This window comes from Quercus lobata, chromosome 3 (assembly GCF_001633185.2).
Source record: "Quercus lobata isolate SW786 chromosome 3, ValleyOak3.0 Primary Assembly, whole genome shotgun sequence".
In the NCBI taxonomy this organism is placed as follows: Eukaryota; Viridiplantae; Streptophyta; class Magnoliopsida; order Fagales; family Fagaceae; genus Quercus; species Quercus lobata.
The window spans coordinates 55,687,192-55,712,302 of NC_044906.1; the positions used below are offsets into that span (position 1 = coordinate 55,687,192).

The 25,111-nt window shown below is 34.4% G+C and overlaps 1 protein-coding gene across 4 annotated transcripts; it reads right to left on the minus strand.

Annotated features, from left to right (window-relative positions):
* Positions 1-14,001: 14,001 nt before the first annotated feature.
* LOC115979649 lies at positions 14,002-24,539 on the minus strand. Of its 4 annotated transcripts, none has more exons than XM_031101704.1 (9): positions 24,453-24,539; positions 21,721-22,351; positions 20,987-21,136; positions 18,398-18,484; positions 17,676-17,741; positions 17,072-17,185; positions 16,703-16,963; positions 16,022-16,419; positions 14,002-14,763 (listed from the first exon to the last, which is right to left on the minus strand). In XM_031101704.1, the coding sequence occupies exons 2-9, from the start codon at positions 22,349-22,351 to the stop codon at positions 14,149-14,151; spliced, it is 2,322 nt and encodes a 773-aa protein (XP_030957564.1). In that variant the 5' UTR covers positions 24,453-24,539; the 3' UTR covers positions 14,002-14,148. The 4 variants fall into 4 exon arrangements, with proteins under 4 accessions (XP_030957564.1, XP_030957565.1, XP_030957563.1 ...); XM_031101705.1 differs by having other exon boundaries at positions 21,050-21,136; positions 21,721-22,354; positions 24,453-24,537; XM_031101703.1 differs by having other exon boundaries at positions 21,721-22,354; positions 24,453-24,537.
* Positions 24,540-25,111: the final 572 nt, after the last annotated feature.

Consider the following 25,111-nt stretch of genomic DNA (forward strand, 5'->3'; position numbering starts at 1 on the left):
ACCATAAACAAGTACCATAAGATTTAAGAGTTTTGATAAAAACAACCATGAGTTTAAACCAAACTATTAGAACCATATCCACACAAGAGTTGAGTTTATATAAACAACAAGCAAATAGCTATAAAGAGGCAAAACGAGAAAAAAAAAAAAATAGACTACTTTAAAGTATATGTGAGTGTATATGTATCAACTTCCTCTTCTTGAGCATACAACTCCCCCTTTCAGCGTCCCCCTTTCAATGTGCACATTGCTATCTCCCCCTTGCTATATGCTATCTCTCCCCCTTTTTGGCACGAATAGCTAAAGGCTATCCTCGAGCTTTTGTTGAATAGCATCTAGTTGTGTCTCAATTGCAGTGAGACGCATTTGAACATGATTGTTGGTGGAGTAGAGAGATCTTTCTAATCCCGAAATACGCTGACATAGCCCCTCGATTAAAGTGCTCAATCTATCATCTTGAGAGCTAGGTGCAGATGGAGTCCTAGTTGTTTGCTTCTTAGAAGGAATGGGGAAAACAGTTGTGGTATGCACAGGTGTAAATGAATCATGGCCTGATGGAGTGGCAAGGGAGAATGGCTCACTCTTAGGTGTTTTAGAGGACTGACTCTTGCTTGCATGGAGAGTTATCATGGAAATTGGTCGAGGATGTGAAATAATTTTTCCATCTAATGGTGGACAAACACCTTCAAGAAGCATGATCTTCATGATGAGACTACAAAAAGGAAAACTGGTTTGTGTTGCCGATCGAGCTACTGTTTTCCCAATTATCTGAAAGATGTGGGCATAAATGTCAATTGGAACTCCGATAATGAGATCACACAGAAATTGTGCTCTCTTCCAAGATTTATGAAAGAAGTGTTAGACAGTGGGTAGAGGTTAGAGAACATGATCAGTTTTAGAGTCGTCTGCTCAGGTGAAAACTATGCAGTGCCGATAAATGATCCTTTGCTTCTAACCTCATGATCAGGCCCAAGAACTTGAAGAATGTCTTGTACCTGAAGTGATTTGTCATCATACGGAGTGATGTCCACATTTGCTGGTCTAGTGATGTGAAGAACCTTTGCAATGTATTTTGTATTGATGGAGAATTCAGTTCCTCTTACCCAACATTTCAACTCTACTCCAGTGTATATGGCATTAGAGTAGAATTCCTTAACTAATTCATCAATCGGGTCCTCAAAATTCCCCAAGCAGATCAGCCTAATCCCTTACTTCAAAAATCCTAGGGACAAATGTCATGTTCAAGGTATTAAATTGTACTACACGTTCCACAATAGGAGTAGCATCTATAAAAATGCTTGAGTAGGTTTGTGAATCAAAAGGAGTCCTAAATCTCTCATTGTTTGAGCCTTGAGATGACTGAGTCGAGCAACGAGTCCGCTTAGCAACAAGGGATGGAACATCAATTTCAATCTCTTTTCCTTTAGATGAACGGCGTGACATCTGCAAAAGACAAGATACACAGCAGAGAACCAAGTGCGACACCTCAAAATGAAATTCATGTAATCAAAATGAAATTCAAAGAGAGAACACACTTAAACAATCACAGAACTTGAACCAAGTTAGCATCAAGTTATCATAAGCAGCACTTATGGATTGTATATTTAAGAAGTTAGTAGGTGACCAAAGATGATGGTTGATCAATTACAACTCAGAACAAAGTGGTCAATGAGCATCACACAGTCACAAATAACTGTCATTGTGACACTCTACCATGAACATGATATGTACAGAACAACACAATCATGAGGCACAACACAGAACACAAACATCATAAAAAAATGAAGAAAACATCTCAATCAATATCACCAACACTCAATCAAACTTACTCAACCAAATAAACCAAACCCATGTTCGAACACTATATAACTTAAACCACAAAAATAACTCACAAATCAAGAAAACAAAAACATAATCATGAAATATGAAGTGAGAAAGAGAAAACCCATACCTTTTCCTTGAAGATTTGAGGATGAAATGATGCAAAAATGGAGGTTTTTCAAGAGTAATACGGTGAGTTTGAGAGATAGTGCAAATGGGGAAGACAATGAATAGTCAAAAATGTTCGAGGGAAAACTGAAAAGTTTTAAAAACTGACCAATTTACGCAAAACATGCGATTTTCACGACTTAGTCAAGTCACGTTCAAGTTGCCAGGGTTAGCCGCCAGAACACTTGAAAGAAAAACTTTTGAAAAAATTTCTAAGTATTTTTCGCGACTAGAAGTTCCACTCGTGAGAGAGTCGTGATCTGAGCCGTGAAAATCTCTGTGTACCCCTCGCAACTGGACCTTCCACCCGGGAACAAATCGCCAACCTGAGCCACGAAAAGCATGAAAACCCAGATTTTGAAAAATATTATAAGTCTTTTTCGTGACTGAAACATATACCAGCCACTGAGTTACTAGTGAGTCACGAAAAATCTCTGTATGGGCTCGTGACTAGGGCAAGTGACTGGTACTACCCGCGACTGAGTCACCAGAACAGGGCAACAAGTTTTTGAAATTTTGACAAATATTTGTAAAAACAAAATACTTTCCAAAAATACCTAAAAACTCAAAAATCTTTTTTTTTTTTTTTTTGATTGATCAACAAAGATTGAGCATGTGAAAACACATTTAATCAGGTTCAATAACATGAATGAATATGGCATTCATTGGACATAGACATGTGTGTTGTGTGTGGATATCAAAAATAAGATAGTCCTTATTCTAATGTGAAGCTTCAATGATCAATTCAATCAAGGCATATACAACTAGCACTAGATAATGTGACCTATCTCAATTATAGAAATATGCATATATGACCTCCCACATAAACTTGAGAACAATATCTTTGAAGCTTTTCATTTGGCTCCATGTTCAACATATTATTTGATCTTTTTGAATCAACACATCTCATTGTGAGATCGACACCTGAAATTTTTGATATTTCACTTTGATGAGTTAGCCTTTGGCTTTTTGGGCTTCATACAATTTTATTTTTTTTTCGCTTTCCCTTTTTCCTAGTCAAATACTAGAAGTTTCAATTTTTTTTTCTTTTTTTTTTTTGCTTTCTGGGTTTACTCTTTCTTCACTCATTATACATAGTATTGGATTTTCTTGCAGTTTTTTGTTCTCTCTTTGAACTAGAACAAAAACCCAGTTGGAGTTTTGTAGTTTCAAACCGCCAGATCTGTTCTACAATGCTAGGTACGTGTAGTTCTTGTTTTCTCTATGCTTTTCATTCCAATGGGTGTTCTGGGTTTTGCTAAAGTTAATATTTTTTTATCAGATTGGGTTTTTGGTTGTTGTTATGTGAGATTTGGGAGCTGGGTTTTGTGTAGGAGGTTGTTTGTGATGGTGGGCGTGGAATACCATTTGGATCTGAGAGAGATTTACTGAAAGAGAAAGGGAGAGTAATGGAAGGGAACTTTGTTATGGCTTTTCTTTCACTCTTCCTGATCTTTCTGCTTTCTCCATTGTGCTTGATTTCAGCTAACATGGAATGTTTGTTTTGATATTCATAAACTTGCTCTTATTCTTTTAGTGTTTTTCTTTTGCTTTGATCTTTGTTTCTTAATTTCTGGATATGGGTTTTTTTATGGCAAGCTAAGGGGAAAAAAAAAAAAAAAAACTTTTTGTTTTTTGTGTTGGTAGTGGATAATTGAAATAAAACTTTATGAATGAAGGGTATTCCGTCTATGGAGATCCCAAGGGTATTCCGATTCAGCAGACTATTTACCGTGACACCCCCGCTCCTTTCAACTGCGTTTACTGCGGTAGTTCTGGACTTAATAACATCAGGTAACCAAAAATATATATATATATATATATATAATTAAAAAACTCTTGAATTTTTTTTCCTTAGTATATTATGAATTTTATATTGGTTGAATTTGATTTTAACTGAATTGTGAAATTGTGGATGATTATCTATTGTATATCATGTGACTATAGTTTAATTTAGAGGTCATATTTTGCAAAGTTTATGTATCAAGTAGGCTGGCTTTGATTCAATTTATCAATACAATCACACAATAACCTCTTTTTGATGATTTAATTGTTATTCCGATTATGATTATAAATGCTCTGGCATTATGGATTGTTGGGCAAGGATTATATATGCTTGAATTTTATTGATTGAAACCTTGTTGACTTGTTCAACGGTGTGTGGATTGATAATTTTAACGTGTTGAGACAAAACACATTAAGATTTTTTTTATTGTGAAAGTTATGTTGGTTAGAAAATTTTCCTACTTGTTTATGAACATTGACTTATGTAGACAAAATTTTATTTAATGAGAGAGAGATGTGAGCACCACTTTTGGAACCAAATTAGGTTAGATTAGCATAGCAGAATTGCTTTGATCTTTGAAGCCCTGACAGGGCCTTGATATCGAGGAGTATTGTAGCAGTTAATGTGTGACTGAGAGCAATCCTTTCTTAGTACCTTGAAACTGATCTTTTGTTGTTAAGACAATGAATTATTCGGAGGATGCCTTATATCAAAAAGATAAGACAATCAAACCTATTTCTCGATTCAATAGAAGCCCAAAGAGTCACTTGTGAAAGGAATTGTCACTTAATTTGGATACTATGGAATGCTTATGGTCGAGCTTGCGAGTCTTGAGATTAGTTTAAATTGGTGATTGGGACCATGCTAAGAAAGCTAAAGAGTGATGAAGTTGTCTTACACTTTTACGATTTTTGAAGAGTTAGAGGAAAGAGTAAACAACCTTTTCAATCCTTTTATTTATTTTCCAAAGTTACAGTGGATTTGTATGTTAATTCTCAATTATCCAATTGGTTTCATACAAAAGTATCATTTTTTTACCACTTTTCCATTCTTTATGATCAACAAGGGATCTGCTACTTTAAAGGGGTCTGACATACATTTTCTTTACATTCAATATTAATTGCCTTTCAATATCCTCGAATTTGTTATTGAAGTGTCTTACTTTGAGCAACATTTAGCTATCTTCTTCTTTTTTTAGAGATTTAGAGGTGTTTCTAGTGATTGGAGATGAGTATACTTTCTCACTGTATCTTTTCAAGTTCATGATCATTTATTATCAGCACATAATGGTGTTCACTTACATCTTGAAACAGGTGATGCAGTTTACAGGATCCTAACAATGTCCTACAGAGTTGGGATCCTACCCTTGTTAACCCTTGCACATGGTTTCATGTCCTACAAAGTTGTATTTTTTATGCAGTTTAAGGATGACAGTTTGGAGTTTGCAATGACTGTGAAGCAGTGGAATGTAAAGATTATCTCAGTGAGTATTGTTTTTCTTGATTTGGTTGGTTGTTTTGATCTTAGTTATGTTGAATGGGATATGAGTATATCGATGTCTGCGGCCATTTATTATTAGGATTTGATGTGAATGTATATGGCAAATGTGCAGATTAGCAAGAATAAGCGACACCAAGATAGAACTGCAGCATTGAATGTGTGGGAAAAATTAGAAGATTTTGTTCGGCCACAATCACATTCTTGATCTGCACTGACTTTTTATCAATAGATATTTTGCTTGAAAAATCAATTACCCATATTTACAAATTTGGATAGTATGGAGTTTATGTCAAAAGTTGGAACTTTGATAAAAATAAGTAGGGCATTGTAGTTGACATTATTAATTTTAGGTGTGTGAGTATAATTGTGTGTAAGACTTGGTCTTTGTTTTCATGAATTTTGGTGAACTTCAAGGTTTTTCATTCATAGTAGTTGATACAGAGGATGCATTTTGCAAGAACACTGAATGAAGTGTTATGTGTGTTAGGACATATGTGTTTCACATGTTAAGAACATATGTCTCCTTTGACAAAATGCACTTTACTTGTATTTTGGTAGATTTAGGATGTTTTAAATACTTCAAAAAACCTTGTTTCAAGATCAAGTATTGAAGCTTTCAAGTCTGTTCAAGAAAACAAGTTCAAAGTGCAAAATCATTAAAACTCGACAGCTGCATCTATCGAGCTTAAGGAAGCTGTTCTTCATTTGGTGTGCTCGTCACTTGCTCGACAGCTGCTTGACAGCTGCTATCTTTCGAGATTTAAGATTGTCAGAATTCCAATATGATTTTCTTGGAATCCGTGAATGTGTTTTTGGGCTTTCTTTTCTCCCAACCCTAGACATATAAAAGGATTAGTTTAAGGGCCGTCAAAGTGTTCATAAGTTGCACAAGTTTTGAGCAAATTTGGTCAAGCAAATTGTGACCGAAGACGAGTTCTTACCCTAGTTCATCTCTTTCTCTTGAAGAAGTTATTGTGTATGTGCACCGTAGGGTTTTGTGACCAAGCGTTTTCTTGATCTTCATCGTGTGGATGAACTGAAGAACTTTGCAACCAACAACCTTCTTAATTAATGATTGAAGTCATGTACTAGGATCCGCGCAATTGGTTAGTCATGTACTGGGAAGTAGTGCATCTGAAAGGGGAACTGTCACTACAGAACAAGTCCAATTAGGTATTGGGGTAAGGGTTCAACTGTAGGTTAGTAAGGTACTTGGATTCCTTTAATTGTAACCGCTTGTTGTGATAATAGTAGAGTTTCAAGAATGGTGACCTGAAAATCACCCGGTGGGGTTTTCGCCATTAGATTTTCCCTATTCGTAAATAAATCACCGTGTTATTTATTTTCCTCTGCTTATTTAGTTTATTGGTGATTTATTTGTGCTACCATGCATTTGCATGATAAATTAATTAATTAATAACTTGTCTAATTAATTAATTAACTTCTATCATAAGGGGTCATTCAGTTTGTGGCCTATCAAGTGGTATCAGAGCGGGCACACTCTGATTAGGGTTTAATTTTTACTGTATTAATCCATTGACCCCTATTTGTCATGGATAGAGGACATTCATTAATCATACCTCTTTTATTTGATGGCACTAACTATGCATATTGGAAAGTATGCATGAGAGTTTTTTTGCAATCTTTAGATGAGAAAGTGTGGCAAGCTGTGGAGATAGGCTGGACTAAGCCTACAGAAGTGCCAGTTGACTGGGATGATGCCAAGATTAAGGCCACAAACTTCAATAGCAGAGCATTGAATGCATTATTCAGTGCTGTCACCAATGAGGAGTTCAAGAAAATATTCTTAACTGAAACTGCCAAGGAGGTTTGGACCATTCTTCAGACAACTTATGAGGGTACTAAGGTTGTCAAGGACTCAAAGTTTCAGAGGCTCACTACAAGCTTTGAAGAGATAAAGATAGAGGAAGATGAGTCTTTCAATGAGTTCTATGCCAAGCTAAAGGACATAGTCAACTCAGCCTTCAATCTTGGGGAAACCATTCCTAAACCCAAGATTGTGAGGAAAGTACTCAGATCTCTGCTCGAGAGATTTCGTGCCAAGATTATGGCAATAGAGGAATTAAAGGATATTAACAAGATTCCTTTGACTGAGCTGGTTGGAAACTTACAGACCTACGAGTAAGGTTGACAAGAACAGGCAAGTTGGGTAAAAGCAAGAGTATGGCACTGAAGGCCAAAAGCAGTGAAACAGATGAATCTTCTGATGATGAAGATTCCAAGATGAAGTCCTACATTACTAGACAGTTCAAGAAGTTTATGAAGAATGCTAATGGAAAGGGTTTCGACAAGGATCGCAGGTAACCCAGTTTTTCTCAGTTTAAAGGCCAAGACAAAGGGAAGAAGGATGCTAAGGAAGGTGGTCAGTACACTGTTCCTTCAAGACCTAAGTGCTTTGGGTGTCAAGACTTCGGTCACATGAAGCATGAGTGTCCTACATACCTCAAGAGCATTAGGAAGAGCAAGGCACTTGCTGTTACCTTTAGTGACACTGAGCCTGAGGATGATTCCGACAATGAGGATGACAGAATCTTAAATGCCTTCATAGCCACTGTTAATCCTACTGATGGGATTGTTGAAGATGTGGTTGAAGAAGAGGAATTTATGGAATCTAAGTTTGATAAGATGGATGATCAAGATGACATCCATACAGCCTATGAGAAGCTGTATAAGCTTTCTGAGAAGCATGAGAAATTATATAGACTAACCACCAAGAAGCTCAGTGATGTGGAACTTGATTGTGAGGAGTTTTCCACAAAGTTTGATGAGGCTAATCAGACTATTGGAGCACTGAGATTCGAGAACAATTTCTTGGCTGAGAAGAACAAGAAGCTTGAAGCGGAGCTGTTTCAAGTCAGAGCTCAATTGGAGAGGACTTCAAGTGCAAAGCTGGATGAGATGCTAAGCATTCAGAAATCTACTTCAGATCGAACAAGTTTAGGATATGGACTTTCTTCCTCTAATACTACTTCTTCTAGTACTACTGTTTTTGTTCCTCCTGCTAATAATGTTAAAACTGAGAACAATGAGATTAAAATTGAATTAGTTAGTGAGAACATAGACAAGGGTAAATCTATCTTAGGAGCACTTCCTAAGCTTGAAAAGAAAGATGTTAAAAACCCTAGGGCTAAGAAGGCTAACTCTCAAAAGCCTAAACAAAAGAAGTAGCATCTCTATCATCATTGTGGAGCTTCCGGTCATACTCGACCAAGTTGCTACAAGTGGCTTGCTACTCAACAGAGCAACGACATGATAGCATCTGGCAACCAAAATCAGCTTTAATCATCTTTTGCTCCCCTTAGAGATCTTCTCAAAGCCCACATGTTCCTTTCGAACTTGAACGGTTTTAATTCTTCCCCTTCATCGTCGGTTCAAGGGTTTGCTAGACGGAAAGGTTCTTCCAAGGTATTGAAAGAAAAAGGGTCCAAGTGATTCTGTCACTTTTCTCTCTCTCTTCTTGTTTGTGTGTGTGCATTACTTATGTGTTTTGCTTTCATGTTTTGAGTCAGTCTAGTTTTTATACTTTGGTTGTTTAACATGTTTTTGTTTGGTTATTTTTCAGTTTTTGCTTGTTTTGTTTTTTCATATAAAAATAAAAATAAAAATTGAAAAATCAGAAAATACAAAAACAGTGTGTGTTTTATGTACATTGGTACTTGTGTACCTTGGATGGCCATTGAAACAAAATCTTTTAAACTTTGTATCATTTGTAGCTCAGATGAGCATCTCTATGCGCAACTAAGCAAGTGAGCTTTGTGACTCGTATTTATGATGAGTACGATTAGGTTGTCTCTTAAACTTAACACGCATATCACTCTTTTTTATGGGAAGAAATAAAAAATCTTGAGAGAAAGGCATATATAACCATCTCACCATTGTTGCCTGCCAATCATAATATGACACGTGTATACTTCAGCATAGCAAAAGTGCAGTGTCAATGACATTTGTGTACTTAGGCATAACAAAATTTGAATGTCAAACATCATTGGGTATTTCTTTTCTCTCTTTTATAAGCTCATGCATGATATGCTTAAAAGAAAAATATGTAAAGAAAAATCAAAAGCAAAAAGATCAAAAATGCTTTAAATATGATTGCAAGCATGTATTTTAGGAGATGTGGGAGTTATAGGATGTACCTCAAAGGTGATAGTCCCCATTAAGTAGTTATGATTGTGTGTGAGTTAAAGTGATTTTCTCATATCTCAAATCGTCATAACATGCATACACTTATGTAATTTTGCGATGTTTTTCACACACAACACGCAATATTCTTTACTATTCTTGATACATGTACAGGTACAATGTGATTTGGCCATCATGAGGTTTTACATGTATTAATGTATGCTCACTAAACTGTCTTGACTTGTTTTTGAAATATAAAATTGGTTAGACTTGTTTAGTGTGTGTGTGTGTTTTTGGATATCCATGTACTTAAATTTTCATTTGAGAGCTTAATATGTTAATTGGATCGTTGGTTAAGTTACATGTTGGATTGCATTCATGTATGTGTTTTTCATATCTTGAAAAACTGTTTTTAAAAGTTGGCCCCACACCTCCTCGATACCTCCTTGATAGCTGGCTATCTGTTGAGCTTCCTAAAGCTTTTTCTTATCGCAATCTCACCTGCGCCTTGATACTTGATGGATCAATCGAGATTGGGTATGTATGCTTGATAGCTTCTCGACACCTGGTGGATCGCTCGAGCTTCTGTTCTTAATTCTGGTGAGTTGATCCTTGATACCTCCTCAACACCTTAGCTGTCGATGAGCATTTCCTCGACACCTCCTTGACAGATCGCTCGATACCTCTTGATACCTACATCTATCGAATTTACTGGCTTTCCTATATAAGGCCTCTACGCCATCCGGTTCTCATTTCCATCGATCTCTTTCTTGATACTTCTCTGTTTCTCTTCCAAAAACACTCCAATCTTGGTTCTCAAGGATTTTACAAGGTTTTTCAAGTTTTTCTTCACTTGGTAAGCTTCTAATCCTTTCTCATTCATGCATTTCATGTTTTGAAACCTAAGATTTGGGGATTTTGAAAATTTTTGGGGATTTTCAAAATTGATGAGCTTTCATTAAAATTTTGGGTTGGGTTTTCACTTAAATGTGTTTAAAACCTCAAACATTGCATCACATTAGCATTATAATGGTATTGCCATGCATTTAGATGTATCCTATATGTTTGTGTGCTGATAGGTTTGGATTAGGTTGAGCCCATGATGCAATTTCCTTTGCATGTCACATGTTCATGCATTTCTCATGCATACGTACTTCTTTTCAATATATTTGATATATTTGAAAATGTTTGGGACTTTTTTTATTGTCATTCTTTCTCTCCCTCTCTGTTAGTTTACGTTAGTCGTGTCTATGGCACCTAAACATAAATCCACTCCAGTCCGGAACCCTCTTCGTTCTGGTGCTTCTTCTTCGTCTGATCCTACCCTATCTCATATCCGGTTCCGTGATGACGATGCCTTTAAGGAATTTTCGAAGAACTTTTCTAGATGAGCATTCATTTGGAATGCCAAGTCATCTTGATGGATTTTGCAGACACCAACCTTCCCTTTGTCATTCACAGTAGGGGATGGAAGTCAATATGTGACATCCCAATCACCTGTCCTCTCGTGCTTATCCAGGAGTTTTACTCCAACATGCACGGGATTGATCGGTTAGTACCTCTTTTCTTCATTCGCCATTCGAGGTACGTGCATCCCTATCACACCACAATTGGTTACGGATGTACTTCGAGTCCCTAGGATAGAGTTTCCTGACTATCCTAGTTGTGAGGGTCTGAGGACTGTGTCCAGGGATGAGCTTATGTCTGCTTTTTCTGAGTGCCCTTCTTCTTGGGGTGAGTGTCTTTTTACACCATGTGGACCTTTTGCTAAAGGTCCTAGATTCATGAACATGGTCATGACTTTTGTTTTGCATCCCCTCTCTCACTATAACTCCATCACAGAGCCTCATGCTTGATTTTTGTTGTCTCTTCTTGAGCATCTTACCAAAGACTTCCCTTCTTATTTCATTCTGTCTATTATAGATGTTCATCTAGATTCGGCGTCCCATGATAAGCTCATCTTTCCTTTCGCTATCACGAGGATCTTATGCCATTTTTCCATTCCTTTTCCCTCTTCCGGCCATTTTACCGTCATGTGTGCCATAAATTACGCTACTGTTAATCGTAGTGAGACCCAGCTTCGATCGCAGCAGTCGGATTCAGCAGCTCCTTCCTCCCATTCGGCTCCATCCCATTCGGCTCCATCCATATCGGCTCCTCCTTTTTCTTCGGGTGATGTGCCTCTAGGAGATATCATAGCACAGCTGCAGTGCATGGATGCTCGTCTCGATACACTCTCTACAGAGTTGTATCAGGTGAACGTTCGTGTCGGTCGTATTGCACGACGATAGGCGTCCATGGGTGGTTTTGCTCCTGAGGCTACTCCTTCACCACCTTCTCCCGTGGCTTCTGCTTCTGAGGATGAGGATGATGATGATGGTGATGATGATGATGATGCTTCAGATGATGCTGATGGAGATGCTAGCTCTATCGATGAGATGTCCACTTGACACTTTTACCCTTTGTCATTCATGACAAAAAGAGGAAGTAGTTTTGGTATGAGAGTAGTCCATCTTAGGGGGAGAGTTAGTATAGGACCATTTTGTTAGGGGGAGTGTTGATACATTTTAAGAGATATAGTGAGGATAGTATGTATCTTTTTTTTTTCTTTCTTTTTAGATACATTACTCTTGTACATGAGGTCTTGTGACCATTTATAGACATACATTGTACTTATTTCTTTCTTTATATTGATATATGTTTTTCTTTCACTTACCCCTTCATGTGTTGTTTCTTTTCTCACTTTATACACATGTTTTTTATACTTGTATGCAATCTATTATTTCTATTTCACACAAAGATACCTTGATGAGTTTTGTTTAAAGTGTTTCAGAAATACAGGTTGTCAAAGTCTACTTGCCATAAACTCTCTTCTTGCAAATTTTTTCAAGAGTTTGTGTTAGGATAGATTTTATTGTATTCAACAAGTGAATATGAGTTGAGTGATTTATGACTTCTCTCATATGTTCATTTGTTTGTTGTGGTTTTGTCACGGATTGCCAAAGGGGGAGATTGTTAGGACATATGTGTTTCACATGTTAAGAACATATGTCATGATTTTATGTAATTAGCTTATCCTTGGACAAAATCACTTTACTTGTATTTGGGTAGTTTTAGGATGTTTTAAATACTTCAAGAAACCTTGTTTCAAGATCAAGTATTGAAACTTTCAAGTCTATTCAAGAAAACAAGTTCAGAGTGCAAAATCATTAAAACTCGACAGCTAGCTCGACAGCTACATCTATCGAGTTTAAGGAAGCTGTTCTTCATTCGGTGTGCTCGACACCTCCTATCTGTCGAGATTTAAGATTGTCAAAATTCCAATCTGATTTTCTTGGGATCCATGAATGTGTCTTTGGGCTTTCTTTTCTCCTAACCCTAGACATATAAAATGATCAGTTTAAGGGCCGTCAAAGTGTTCACAAGTTGCACAAGTTTTAAGCAAATTTTGTTCAAGTAAATTGTGACCAAAGACGAAATTATTGCCCTAATTCATCTCTTTCTCTTGAAGAAGTTGCTGTGTATGTGCACTGTAGGGTTTTGTGATCAAGCATCTTCTTGATCTTCATCGTGTGGATGAACTGAAGAACTTTGCAACCAACAACCTTCTTAGTTGGTGATTAAAGTCACGTACTGGGATCCGTACAATTGGTTAGTTAAGTACTGGGAGTCGTGCATCTGAAAGGGGGACTATCACTACAGAATAAGTCCAATTGGGTATTGGGGTAAGGGTTTAACTGTAGGTTGGTAAGATACATGGATTCCTTTACTTGTAATCGCTTGTTGTGATAATAGTGGAGTTTCGGGAGTGGTGACTTGAAAATCTCCCGGTGGGGTTTTTGCCGTTAGATTTTCCCCATTCGTAAACAAATAACCGTGTTATTTATTTTCTGCTGCATATTTAGTTTATTGGTGATTTGCTTGTGCTACCACGTGTTTGCATGATAAATTGATTAATTAATAACTTAGCTAATTAATTAATTAATTTCTATCACAAGGAGTCATTCAATTTGTGGCCTATCAATGTGTTAAGTCACACTTCAATTTCCTTAATGGGTAATTGGAGATGGACCATGCAATTTTATTGATATGTAAATTTCGTTTTTTGTTGTTGCCAATTTGCTTAGGACAATACTAATCTTAAAACCCAGGAATGATTTTTTATTTTTTTTTTTAGTTTTTGATGAATGAGCAAATTCATTCAAAAGAAATGACCCACTTTAGGCAAGGATAGGAAAATCTAAACAGTCAAACAAAATATCCAAGAACTGAACTAGAGATGACCCAATAGCAACCCTTACTTCCCGTTTAACAAGCAGTAGTAAATTTATAAAAAAAAAAAAAAGGTCCAACTTGAGACCCGACCCGAGACCCAAAAAAACCGACCCGATTACAGACTCGATTTTTCGGGTCGGGTTGGGTTTCAGGCAGTCAAACCCGATTTCTATCGGGTTGGGTTTCGGGTCACAATAAACTCGACCCGACCCGACTCAATATCAGTCCTAATGATGATAATTGAAAAACTGTGAACTCTAGAAAATAAAATTTAGATAATAAGGTAAATACATTTAATTCACCACAGATAAATGTGTTACTATATTGCAATATATAGAACAGAAATACAATACAAGTCCGCTGCATCAATATTATTTGGAGAAAGTGTAAACGAGTTCATTAATCAATAACTCAAACCAACTCTCTCTTGAAAAAGGTAGGAACGTAAATACTAGTTAATCTTTACCATATGGCCAGCGAGGGATCAACCTATACCTTGGTTGTGGCACCTTCTTGAAGGTAGCCCACAACAAATGAAAGTACAGCGGAAGCTGTGTGACAGCAAATAATGTTATAAGCAGCAAGCAAATCACTACATACAACGAGGAAGCTGCAGAATTCAGTTGATTCGTGAAGACGAAAAAATGTCCAGTGGAGAAAGATATCAAGGTGGAAGCGATAGACAAGTAAAATGCTGTTAAACCCACCAAAAGTTTCACCAGTAAAGTCCAGCGAAAATCTCTTTCTCTGTACCCAGATGTGAGAATCGCAAGGAACATGACCACTGCTATGAGTGAAGTGCAGAAGGAGACAAAAGATGAACCAGCTAACATTTTGGATGCCTGCTTGTGTTTGTCTTCTTTGACACCATCAGGCACAGTGGTTGACATGGTAAAGGTAGTTGTGACAAAGAGACCTGCTACGACAGAGCACGCATTTGATGTGCTGGTTAGCCAATCCCCGCCCATTTTAACAAGTTCCTTGTGGTTATTTGTGAAAACCTCCTCTGGGGTATCGCCATGCTTGTTGCAGAGAAGGAGGAACCTCGGTTCTATGGATTTTTTTATGTACTGCATTTCAAAAATGAAAAGAAAAAACAGGAAGAGGCATGGTTATTCTTTTACACTATCTGTGGTTGTATACTTAACCAAAGACCTATCAACAAGGTTTTCAAAATTGGGGAAAAGACTTGTAGTTTAACTCGATTGGCACTTTTTGGTTTTCAAAATTTATTTTCACAGGAAAAAAATTTATGAAATTAATAAAATTATTTTATAAATTTTTTTATGTAAGAACTTTTTTTCATAAAATCTTTTTTCATTAGTTAATTGCGGCAATTTTTTTAATGAAATTAGACAAAATGCTTGAATTGAATAACTTTGAAACTTAAATAACCCGATTAAATGAAAGTGAAGTTAAATGACTAAAATGAATTTCAATCAAATTTAGAAGATACATTTTGCATTTTAGCCTATAATTAATATTTCAAGTATAAGATATAATTGCATAAACAAATTTTTTTTTTTTCCAAATTTCACAAATTTGTGCGTGTGTGTGTGGAGAGAGAGAGAGAGAGAGATGAGTTCAAGTTACATTTGATGTAACTTTAAATAATATTATACCATTCAATATTTAATTAGATACGAATTTCGACAAAGTCAGCATTGGATTATATTATTTTTGTATGTTCTCCATATTTGCAAAAATTTCAAGACGGTCAAGGATCATAACCATGTCATCAAACCTCTTCTTCTCTAAAAGCATGTCTCTTAAAAAAATTCACCATCAATTTGTTTTTCTTCCCTCTATATAAACTTATTATCATAAATCACATTTAAGAAAACTAGTTTTTTTTTTTTTTTTCATATATTTTGGTATACAATCAATTGATGCAAAAAAATAATTTTTTTTATTATTAGCTTAGTTTTATATGAACCAATTTTTACTTATAGAGTTTGAGTCTAGTGTCATTATACTGTTAAGATTAGCAACAATTGTGCCTTTAATAAATCAAATTCAATTGTTCAACATTTTAATTTGTAGTATATTTTAGATAGTTCTTCTTTTATTTGTGTGTATATATATATATATATTTTAAATATTAATGTTTAAAATATTAATTAAATTTTTATAAGTATATCTTGATAAATTCAATGAAAAACATTAAAAATATTGAAAATATTAATGATATATCTAATTATATTTTTATAGAGAGAGAAAAAAAATCCCGTGCCTCCATACTCAAATTATATCGAAGCATGATTAAAGATACTCGAGGGGGCAGGAAATCAATGATCAAGAAAGGTGTGCTCTGTTTTGGGCTCATACCTCATACCATTTGATATCCCATTGCATTTGGGATGCAGCTCCAGGAACTGGCCAAATAAAATCTGTTTTCGTTGCAGCAAGATGCGAAGCACTATTCCCATCATTATCCACTTCACAGAATAGGCTGTTTTTTATAGTACCCTTCTTCTTGAGTGAGAGTAAGAGCTCGAATACACGGGGTTGCTTATGCTCCACCGCCAATAGCACTATGTTCTTCTTCTTTTCATCCACATCATACATGGCAACTAGATAACGTTCGAGGATTTTCTCAACCATTTCCGTAATTCCATTTTTTGCTGCCATTAGTATGGGTGTTGCACTTTTTGCTGGCTTCGCCGAAGTTAGAAAGGAATTTCTAACACTTTGAAGCTCTTTTCTTATCTTTTCTTGCTCTTCCTCTGCGTAAGGCAATAAAATTTTACCCAGTTTTAAACAAAACTATTTTTTTTCTTTTTTCAAAAATTATAAAGTACTTTTAGAATAAAACGATATGCTGCGTTATTTTCTCACATAAATAGTATATTTTATCAAAAATCTAATTAGTGGAAAGTATTATTATGTGGGAGAAAAAGTATCATGGCCACGTTGTACTTTTGAGCGTACTTAATAATTTCTCTTCCATTTTTCGAAAAATATTTGTTAAAAAAATTAGGGTAGAATAGGCTAGGATTGGATAATTACCGATTGGAATGCGACACCGCACGTCACCTTCGACTTCATTTATCCAATCTTCACAACGATCTGATGGCTCACCAGATATTTTACAGTTGGGGTTTTTTGGGCATAAAACATTTATAATTGAATCCATATCCTTTTCCAACAAATCACTGCCTGGTTTATGCTGATACATTGTAGTGTATTGTAGCATTTCATCCAAGATCAGAATTGACCATGTGTGCCTCACCCTCATCACACTTACCTTCTTTTTTATCTCCGAATATCCTAAACACGTATATACAACCAATGTGATCAAGTTAATGTGACGCACACACACATGTTTGTTAAGCAATTGAATAATAGAACAGAAAATAATGGATGGCGTATGGATACCAAATATATATTGCACTACCTTGGAGACAAGTTCTGCAAACGAAAAGCTGCAGGTTCTGTAATTAGGTGGAAACTGTGATTGATGCCCTTGAACTCCATTGGGTGATGGGTCTCCTACAGTACAAAAAGGATAATTGATCCATATCAATTCATTTAGTAACTCTTAAATAGACAAATAGCAACAAAAGCTCAAGTGGAACGACTCAAATGAGCCTGTGCGCTATAGCTTTTTTTTTTTTTTTTTTTTTGGAGAGAATCTAGCTAGTACATAACAAAACCTGACAAGATTTTTATAATACTTTTATTTTGATTTGGGTTAAATTTCGGTATATATATATATATATATATATTATTCACTGACATTTTAATTTGTTGAAAAAATATTGTCAAATTTTGTTATCTATAAAATAGCTATTTTCTCAAACATTTTAAACATGCTCATACAATTAGTGCAAACATCTTCCTCTCTTTCTCTTTTTTTTTTTTTTTTTTTTTTTTTTTTTTGCCTTGTAAAATATTATGGTGTATAAATTTCTAGATTTGATATCTACCTCTTTGTTATTTCTCAAAAAAAAAATATATATATATATATATATATATCTACCTCCTTGTTGGGGTCTTTCGGGATTCTCTATATCAGCTTCCATCCATGCGCATTTTCGGCTAAATGCTGAAAATGAAAAAGGGGTTCAGTTATAAATCATATCTTAAATGAAAGTGTCAATAATAGTTTAATACATAAATTTTTTTTCTGCATAGATACCATAAAATTTGACCTCTAATGTCCACTCTGAATTAACAATAACCCGCATTTCAATGCGTTGACAAACATACATATAAATAACAGAACAGAAATAATGGATGGTAAAAGGTTGTGTAATTAGGTAGAAGTTGTGATAGATGCCTTTGGAATTGGACTTCATTGGGTGATGGGTCTCCTACAGTACAAAAGGATATAATTGATCCGTGTCAATCCATTTAGTAACTGATATAAGTTGGTACCTGTACTATAGCTTTTTCTCGAGATAAAGTTTAGGGGCACATGTGATAATAATATACAATCAAATGTGATGGATCATGGATGTCCTATACTAAAAGAGAATTAACCTAATATCATTCCGTTTAATAATATCATTGTCTTTAGCAGACCAATAACTATATAAGCTCAAGTCAGGGACACCAATTTTTTTTTCCCCTAACTACTTGAACAAACTTATGTTAATGTACGTTTTTTTTTTTCTTTTTTTTTTTTGGGGGTGGGGGGGGGGGGGGGGGTGTATCACATTGTGATGTGTGTGTTTAAACATATCTCGCTTTGGTGTCTACCTCCATCTGTAACTTGTGGTCTTTCAAGGTTCTCTTCATGATCTGCTTTCCTAATTAGTTCCCGTTTGTCATCAGTTGAGACAAATGCTGAAATGAAAGCAGCTTAGTTTCAAGGTAAATCGCAAATCGCAAATGGAAAATGAAAATATTATAGATCCTTTCAATCAAATTACCCAATTTCCATCTTCTAAAAATAAATTACCCAATTTCCATTAAAATTGGTCATTTAAAATTTTGTGTAAAACTCTAAATGTTATCAACTATTTCAATTCGTCCTAGTGAGTCACTTTTGTTTTTAAAAAAAAAATTCAAGTAAACTATACTTCAAACTAATTTGAGCACTAAAAAACTAGTTAGATAAACACCGAGAAGGGGGTGGCTCGAAGAAAAGAAAAGAGGTATGCTAGGGTTTAAAAAATTTAGCAAGTGAAGGCTTGAACTAGAGATCACATGGCCAAAATTTCAGTCGGTTCATTCGATTGGTAGATTATTTTTACACCCCTACTTTCTCCTAGTTATTTCTTACCAAATTTATTTATTTTCAAGAATATTAAGACGTATGGAGAGTGAGAGCATGTAGGCTTACCAAATTTACTTTTTGCATATGGAAAGTTCAAATTTTGTTTAATGAAGGTCATACAACTAAATTACAGCAATGCATAAAACAACTAAATTGTGTTTAAGGTGAACTATAAAAGATTCAATTCACATGCCAAAACAACTAAATTACAGAAATGAATAATAATTAACACCCCCCTCCTCTCTGTCTCTCTTCATATATATATACAGAGAGAGAGAAATGGGTCGGGTTCAAGTTACACTTGGTATAACTCTAAACAATGTTACACCACCCAATAACTTATTGTAGAATTCATATTTTGAAATCCCACTGTTGAATTATATGTTCTTAACATTCATGACAATTTTCATGTTAATTAGATGTTATTTACCTTTCGATCTATAAACTCATCTTTCATGCATTATTTTAAACTACAAAAACTTGAATTTAAACAATTGATTGATGATATGACTATTAATATTTTATCATCTTAAAATTTTGCAAGCATGGAGAATAAATGAAGATAATCTAATCTAACGGTAAATTTGTCAAAATTCACATCCAATTAAAAAATATTCAGTGGTGTAACATTGCTTAAAATTATACCAGCTGCAACTTGAATCTATATAGGTGTTCACCAAACTGCATGATCACACTAAAACTAACCAAAACTGCTCGCAAAATGAAGTAACTGCACCGCATCACACGATACAGTGTGGAGTACAGTTTTATGATAAGAAAACTACACAAAACCACACCGCATTGCACCAATTTCACATTAAAAATGATTTTGTTTTGATTAAATACAAAATCAAAAGTTCAAAATCTCATTCACTTCTCATACTTATTCTCATAAATCAAAAGTTCAAAAGTTTTATGTTTTTTTTTTTTTTTTTTGGGTATATATTTGTAGTACCTTTGATTTACTGTCAGTTTGTTATGATTATTTTTTTGTCTTGTACATATTTGTGTTACTTTTTTTGTTACACGTGTTATATTCTTTTAAATTAGTGTCATATTGTCATGAATTAATAATAGACTAGAAATTGGTCATGATATTTTGAAAAATATATCATCCAAAAACTTACCAAACTGCACCTTCTATACCACAATGAACTGCACATGTAACCGCAAAACTGAAGTGCGGTGCGGTTAAAGTTTTAGCCAAACCGTACCACATAGTGTGGTACTTAAAATGGCCCCAAATCGCACCAAACCGCACCGCAAACACCTTATATAGTTAATTAGAAAGAAATGAAAATGAAAATTCAGAGGAACTTGAGTTCTGAAAAGGTTGGTAAACTAGGAAACACAAACTCTTTATTTGGGGTGTCATATCCGTGGTATTGTAACTGCTATGTCATGTTATAATTTTTAAAAAATTACTCATGTCATCAGGGACGGACCTACACTATGCAAGAGGGGGGCCATTGCCCCCCCCCCCCCCCCCCCCCAATTAAAAAAAAAAAAAAACTAGTATAAAAAAATAGATTTGCCCTTATATATATATTTGTCTCTCATCCTCTAAAATATTTAGATATTGACCTACAAGAAAATAAATAAATAAATAAAATTCATGCCCCTTTAACTACAAAACCAAGATAAAAATAAATAAATATAGACTAAACAAAAATCACACACAAAATAAGCAACACTTATTTTGTATGTTATACTTTGTTGATGTGTTTTATAATATGAAATGTTTAAGGAATACTTATTTTGTAGGTAGTATTTTGTTGAATATGAAATAGATGTTAGGTTTTATTTTCATAAATTTTTTTTTGGTTTTAACCTTTGGCCCCCCCAGGTATGAATCCTGGTTCCGTCCCTGCATGTCATTGCGTCTTACTTGTACTGTATCCATGTCCGTACTTCTTAGTTAATAAGTTCATTCTTTGATACTAATCAAATTTTTTCTCCAACTATGCCTTATGTAATCCAATATTAAAACAGGGAGTAGAAGCAAATGAAAGACAAAATCAGTGACTTGAGATGCACTACCAATGAAGAAAATTTTACAGTATACTTACAGTGATACAGGTAATTTTCAAACCATTCAAGATCACAGCCACTTTTGAAGGCGGAAGGCTTACTTGCTAGGAGATGGAGAGGGGTCATGCCATCCTTATTGGCAAGGTTTACAAAATCTCCATATAGGCGAAGTATTACTAGGGACAAATCTGCCGATCATAACAACAATATACAACTTAATTAATATATAATTCATTTCCAGCAATTCTCACATTGAATAGATCTCTCCATTTCACTGCAATTTGAGAATCTTCAATCTATAACATAGTTAAGATTTTATTTCCTAAATTTAACAATATAGTTATTTAGACAGTTTGAAATATTTTATCAAAAGCCAGAACCATGAAATGTATATATTTCAAACGGAGAGGATCCTTAACAACCTATTGCACAAACTTGCCAATTCTCATCAATTATGTTGTTACATTTAACTATTTACTAACTTGTAGCATAATTCAACAGAGATTAAGCAAGACTTTGAAGCAAAATAATATTAAAAAAATAAAAATAAAAACAAAAACAAACAGAGATTAAGCAAAATAGGTAAACTTAAAGTATGGTACATTAATTAGATTCTTTAATTCAATACAAACACTTAGTTGCATTAAATTTACTTGTCTTTGAAAAAAATAATACTATTTGTATTTTATTGATCAATTTAACCAGGAATTTAAATTCAATTGAGGAACTAAATGCATTACATCAAAGATACCGTATCTAAGTAGATACTCACCATAGTATTCTTCGGTAATGGCATAGTGGAGAATATTCTCACCATCTTCCTTTTTACAGTAATCATAGCCTATTTCGGGGCCGCAGATAGAATGGAAGTAAAGGAAAACATCTTTATGACCATGAAGTACTGCTGAGAAGAGAGGGGTCTCACCATCTTTGTTACGATAACCTAGTAACTCTGTTGATTTTGCGGTATCAATGATTCTGGTACACATCCTCATACTCCCCACTGATGCTGCAATGTGGAGAGCGGTATCTTTATTCATGTTTACCAATCCTAAAGAACTCCGTGCGATATCAATCTCAAACTCAATCTCTTCTACCCCGCCCAATAAGTTTAAAAGTCTTTCAAATTCCTCTTCGAGTTTATTGTAGGCAGCTAGGTGGAATATCGTGTCTTCTGACCTGGTGATCTGGACATTGAAAGCATTATGTTCTTTTTCACATAATTTAACGACTTCATCCCATTCACCTTTCACTGCACTTTGAAACAATCTTCTATATAGGTCGCCCAAGAGAATGTGTTGGTATTTAACGAGAAGCTCCGCCCCGTGTTCTTCAATAAAGCTTTCAAATTTACCTTCCAAGTTAGCCCATTCTCTTTTGATAGACCGGACAAATGAACCCATCTACTATAGGAATAATGAAGATGAAAAATGGACGGAAATAATTAGGATTAGTTTTGTGGAACAATTTGTTGAGATATGAAAGTTTTGATACCTATTTATTGTGTGTGTCATCATAATAGCGGGTTTGTGTAAAATAAAAATAAAATAAAAAAATTAGAAAATCACACAAAGAACAAAAAAATTTACATAAATTCAACCTTAAGCTTATATCTACGAGCAGCATCAAAGTAAAAAAATTTACTAACAACAATATATGAGAGAGTACAGAAGTGTCAAAAAGTACACCAAAACCTAAACCTCAAACATACCCATAGATCTCCCTTTTTCAAATAACAAAGACTAGAAAAATTTGAATATAAATAATTTTTTCTACTTTTTATATTCCACTTTATACTTTTCTAAATTGCGGTATACCACGTATCTGTTTTTTATTTTTTATTTTTTATCATTTCAAACTATGTTCATTATATAAAGAAGGTAAAGAAGAGTACACATAAAGTTAAAATTAGTAGAGTATTAAATAAAACAAAAAAAATAAAGGACAAAAGATTGTAAGAGTGTTCATAGTTAGCTGCTTGGTCATGGGACAGAAAACGTAAAATCACAAATTTCACACTAAAAAGTAAAAACCACTCACACCTGTGTAGGTTGAAGTTGAGTTAGAGTAATAGTTGGAGCCTTGGAGGCAGAGACAAGTGATAACTCAAGGGTGGCTAAGATTTGATGAAAGGAAGTGAGCCCAATAACGAGAAATGACAGCTCCTAGGCCTAAGCAACTTGGGCCATGGTCTAGGCCTAGGACCGGTCCCCAACTAAATTGAAGGGGTTTATGTATTTTTTTTTATAACAAAATGTGAACTGTGCTTTTTTTCTTTTTTCTCTTTTTCTCCACACTTGATAAGGGCTCCAAAAGGTAAGTAATATTAGAAAAACTATAAATTTTTTATATAGGTCTTACAAATTAATGTGTCACTAATGATAATATTTAATTTAAATAATAATTTCTTATTCCGTTGAAGTGCCACCAATTATATTTGTTACCACATCAATTTGTAAGCATTTTATAGTAAAATTTATATTAGTAGTTCTAGCACCCCCCCCCCCCTCCAAAACAAAATTACTGATTAATAGAAACCTAACCAAATACCATTGAGTGAATAAAAATGCTAAATCTACTATAAATTTCACTAAAAAAAAAAAAAAAAACCTTACAAATTAATGTAGCAAAAATATAATTTGTGCCACTTAAATAATATAATAAATAATAAATGAATGTTTGAATCATTTTTTTTTTCTTATTGATAACACGCCAATTTGTAAGGCCTATGTAGTAAAATTTGTAAAGCTCTAGCATCATCACTTGAATTAATCATATTAAAAAATAAGAATTATAAATCCTAAATAAAAAATTATAATAAAAAACCTTAATTAAATTGATTGTTAATAAACTATATTTTTTAAAAATATTATTTAAATATGAAAAGATCCATTTAAAATTACCGCCTTAAGCCTCAAACTGTATTGAATGGGATCAGTTTTGTAACGAGAGGAAGGATTTCCTCAAACAATGATGAAATTAGAAGAATCATAAGAAGTTGGTCTTAACATTTCCAAGATGTGAAGTCAGGATTAGATACTAAGGTTTTGTCCACACAGATTGTAAAAGGGCATTGGATGGAGCCATAAAAAATAAATAAATAAATAAATAAAAATAATAACTTTTTATTTTTTATTTTTTATTTTTTATTTTCATATACAAGAGAAAAGTTATATTCTAGTATAATTTAAGTGAATATGTGTATGAAACTCTTTCCTAAAAACTTGAACTCTGGGCTCTTGACCGCTTAACCCTCACCCCTCACATACCACGATCACTTATATATACTTGTGGAATGACCATTATACCAAGAGTGCACAATGATCAAAAGTCTTTTAACTTCTGAAGGGAAGGGTAGAGTTTTCAGAGATGGGCTTAGTTGGTGAGTTCGATGTATAAGGAATTATTACCATTTGTTGGAAGCCATGACGGTCGTTGTATGTATCTTGTACCAAGTTGACGCAAAAAATTCGTTTGAAAAAATAAATAAATGGTTCTACTTACTTGAAAAAAATTTCTGGCCTCCTAGTCGCTACCAGGTTGAGAATCTTGAGATTTCTGAATTCTGAGGTGATGTCGCTACCGTCCAAGGTGAATGGGAAGGTGAAACCTACCAGTATATTTATACTTTTTTTTTTTTTTTTATGAGAATTATATTGGTGATTCGTGCAACTCGTTTTTTGTTTTTGTGTTTTTTTTTTTTTTGGGCATAGAAATCGTGCAACTCGTTGGCAAATGATAAAAAAGGACATTGTGCTGCAAAACCGGGCCCATAAGACTCTCTTCTTCTTCTTTTTTTTTTTTTTTTTTTTTTTTTTTTTTTTTTTCGTTGGAACTGCAAATCTTATTCACATCAGAGAAAATTTAGAGTTGTGTATTACGTAATTGGGAATAATTTTGTGCCATGAGTTATAAATAGTAAAGGTGTATGTCTATCAGTCTATATATTGTTCACTAACATATTTTTACCGATCATAACTCACCATATGACGAGTTGTGGTATAAAATTGCGCATATTTATGTGGTCCTAACATATTCGAGAAAATTACAAAGGAGAACCAAACAGGCCTTAGCCTTAACAGGGCCCATAAGACTTTTTTTTTTTTTTTTTTTGATAACAGGACCCATAAGACTTGGTGTTTTATTTTTTATTTTTTAAAAAA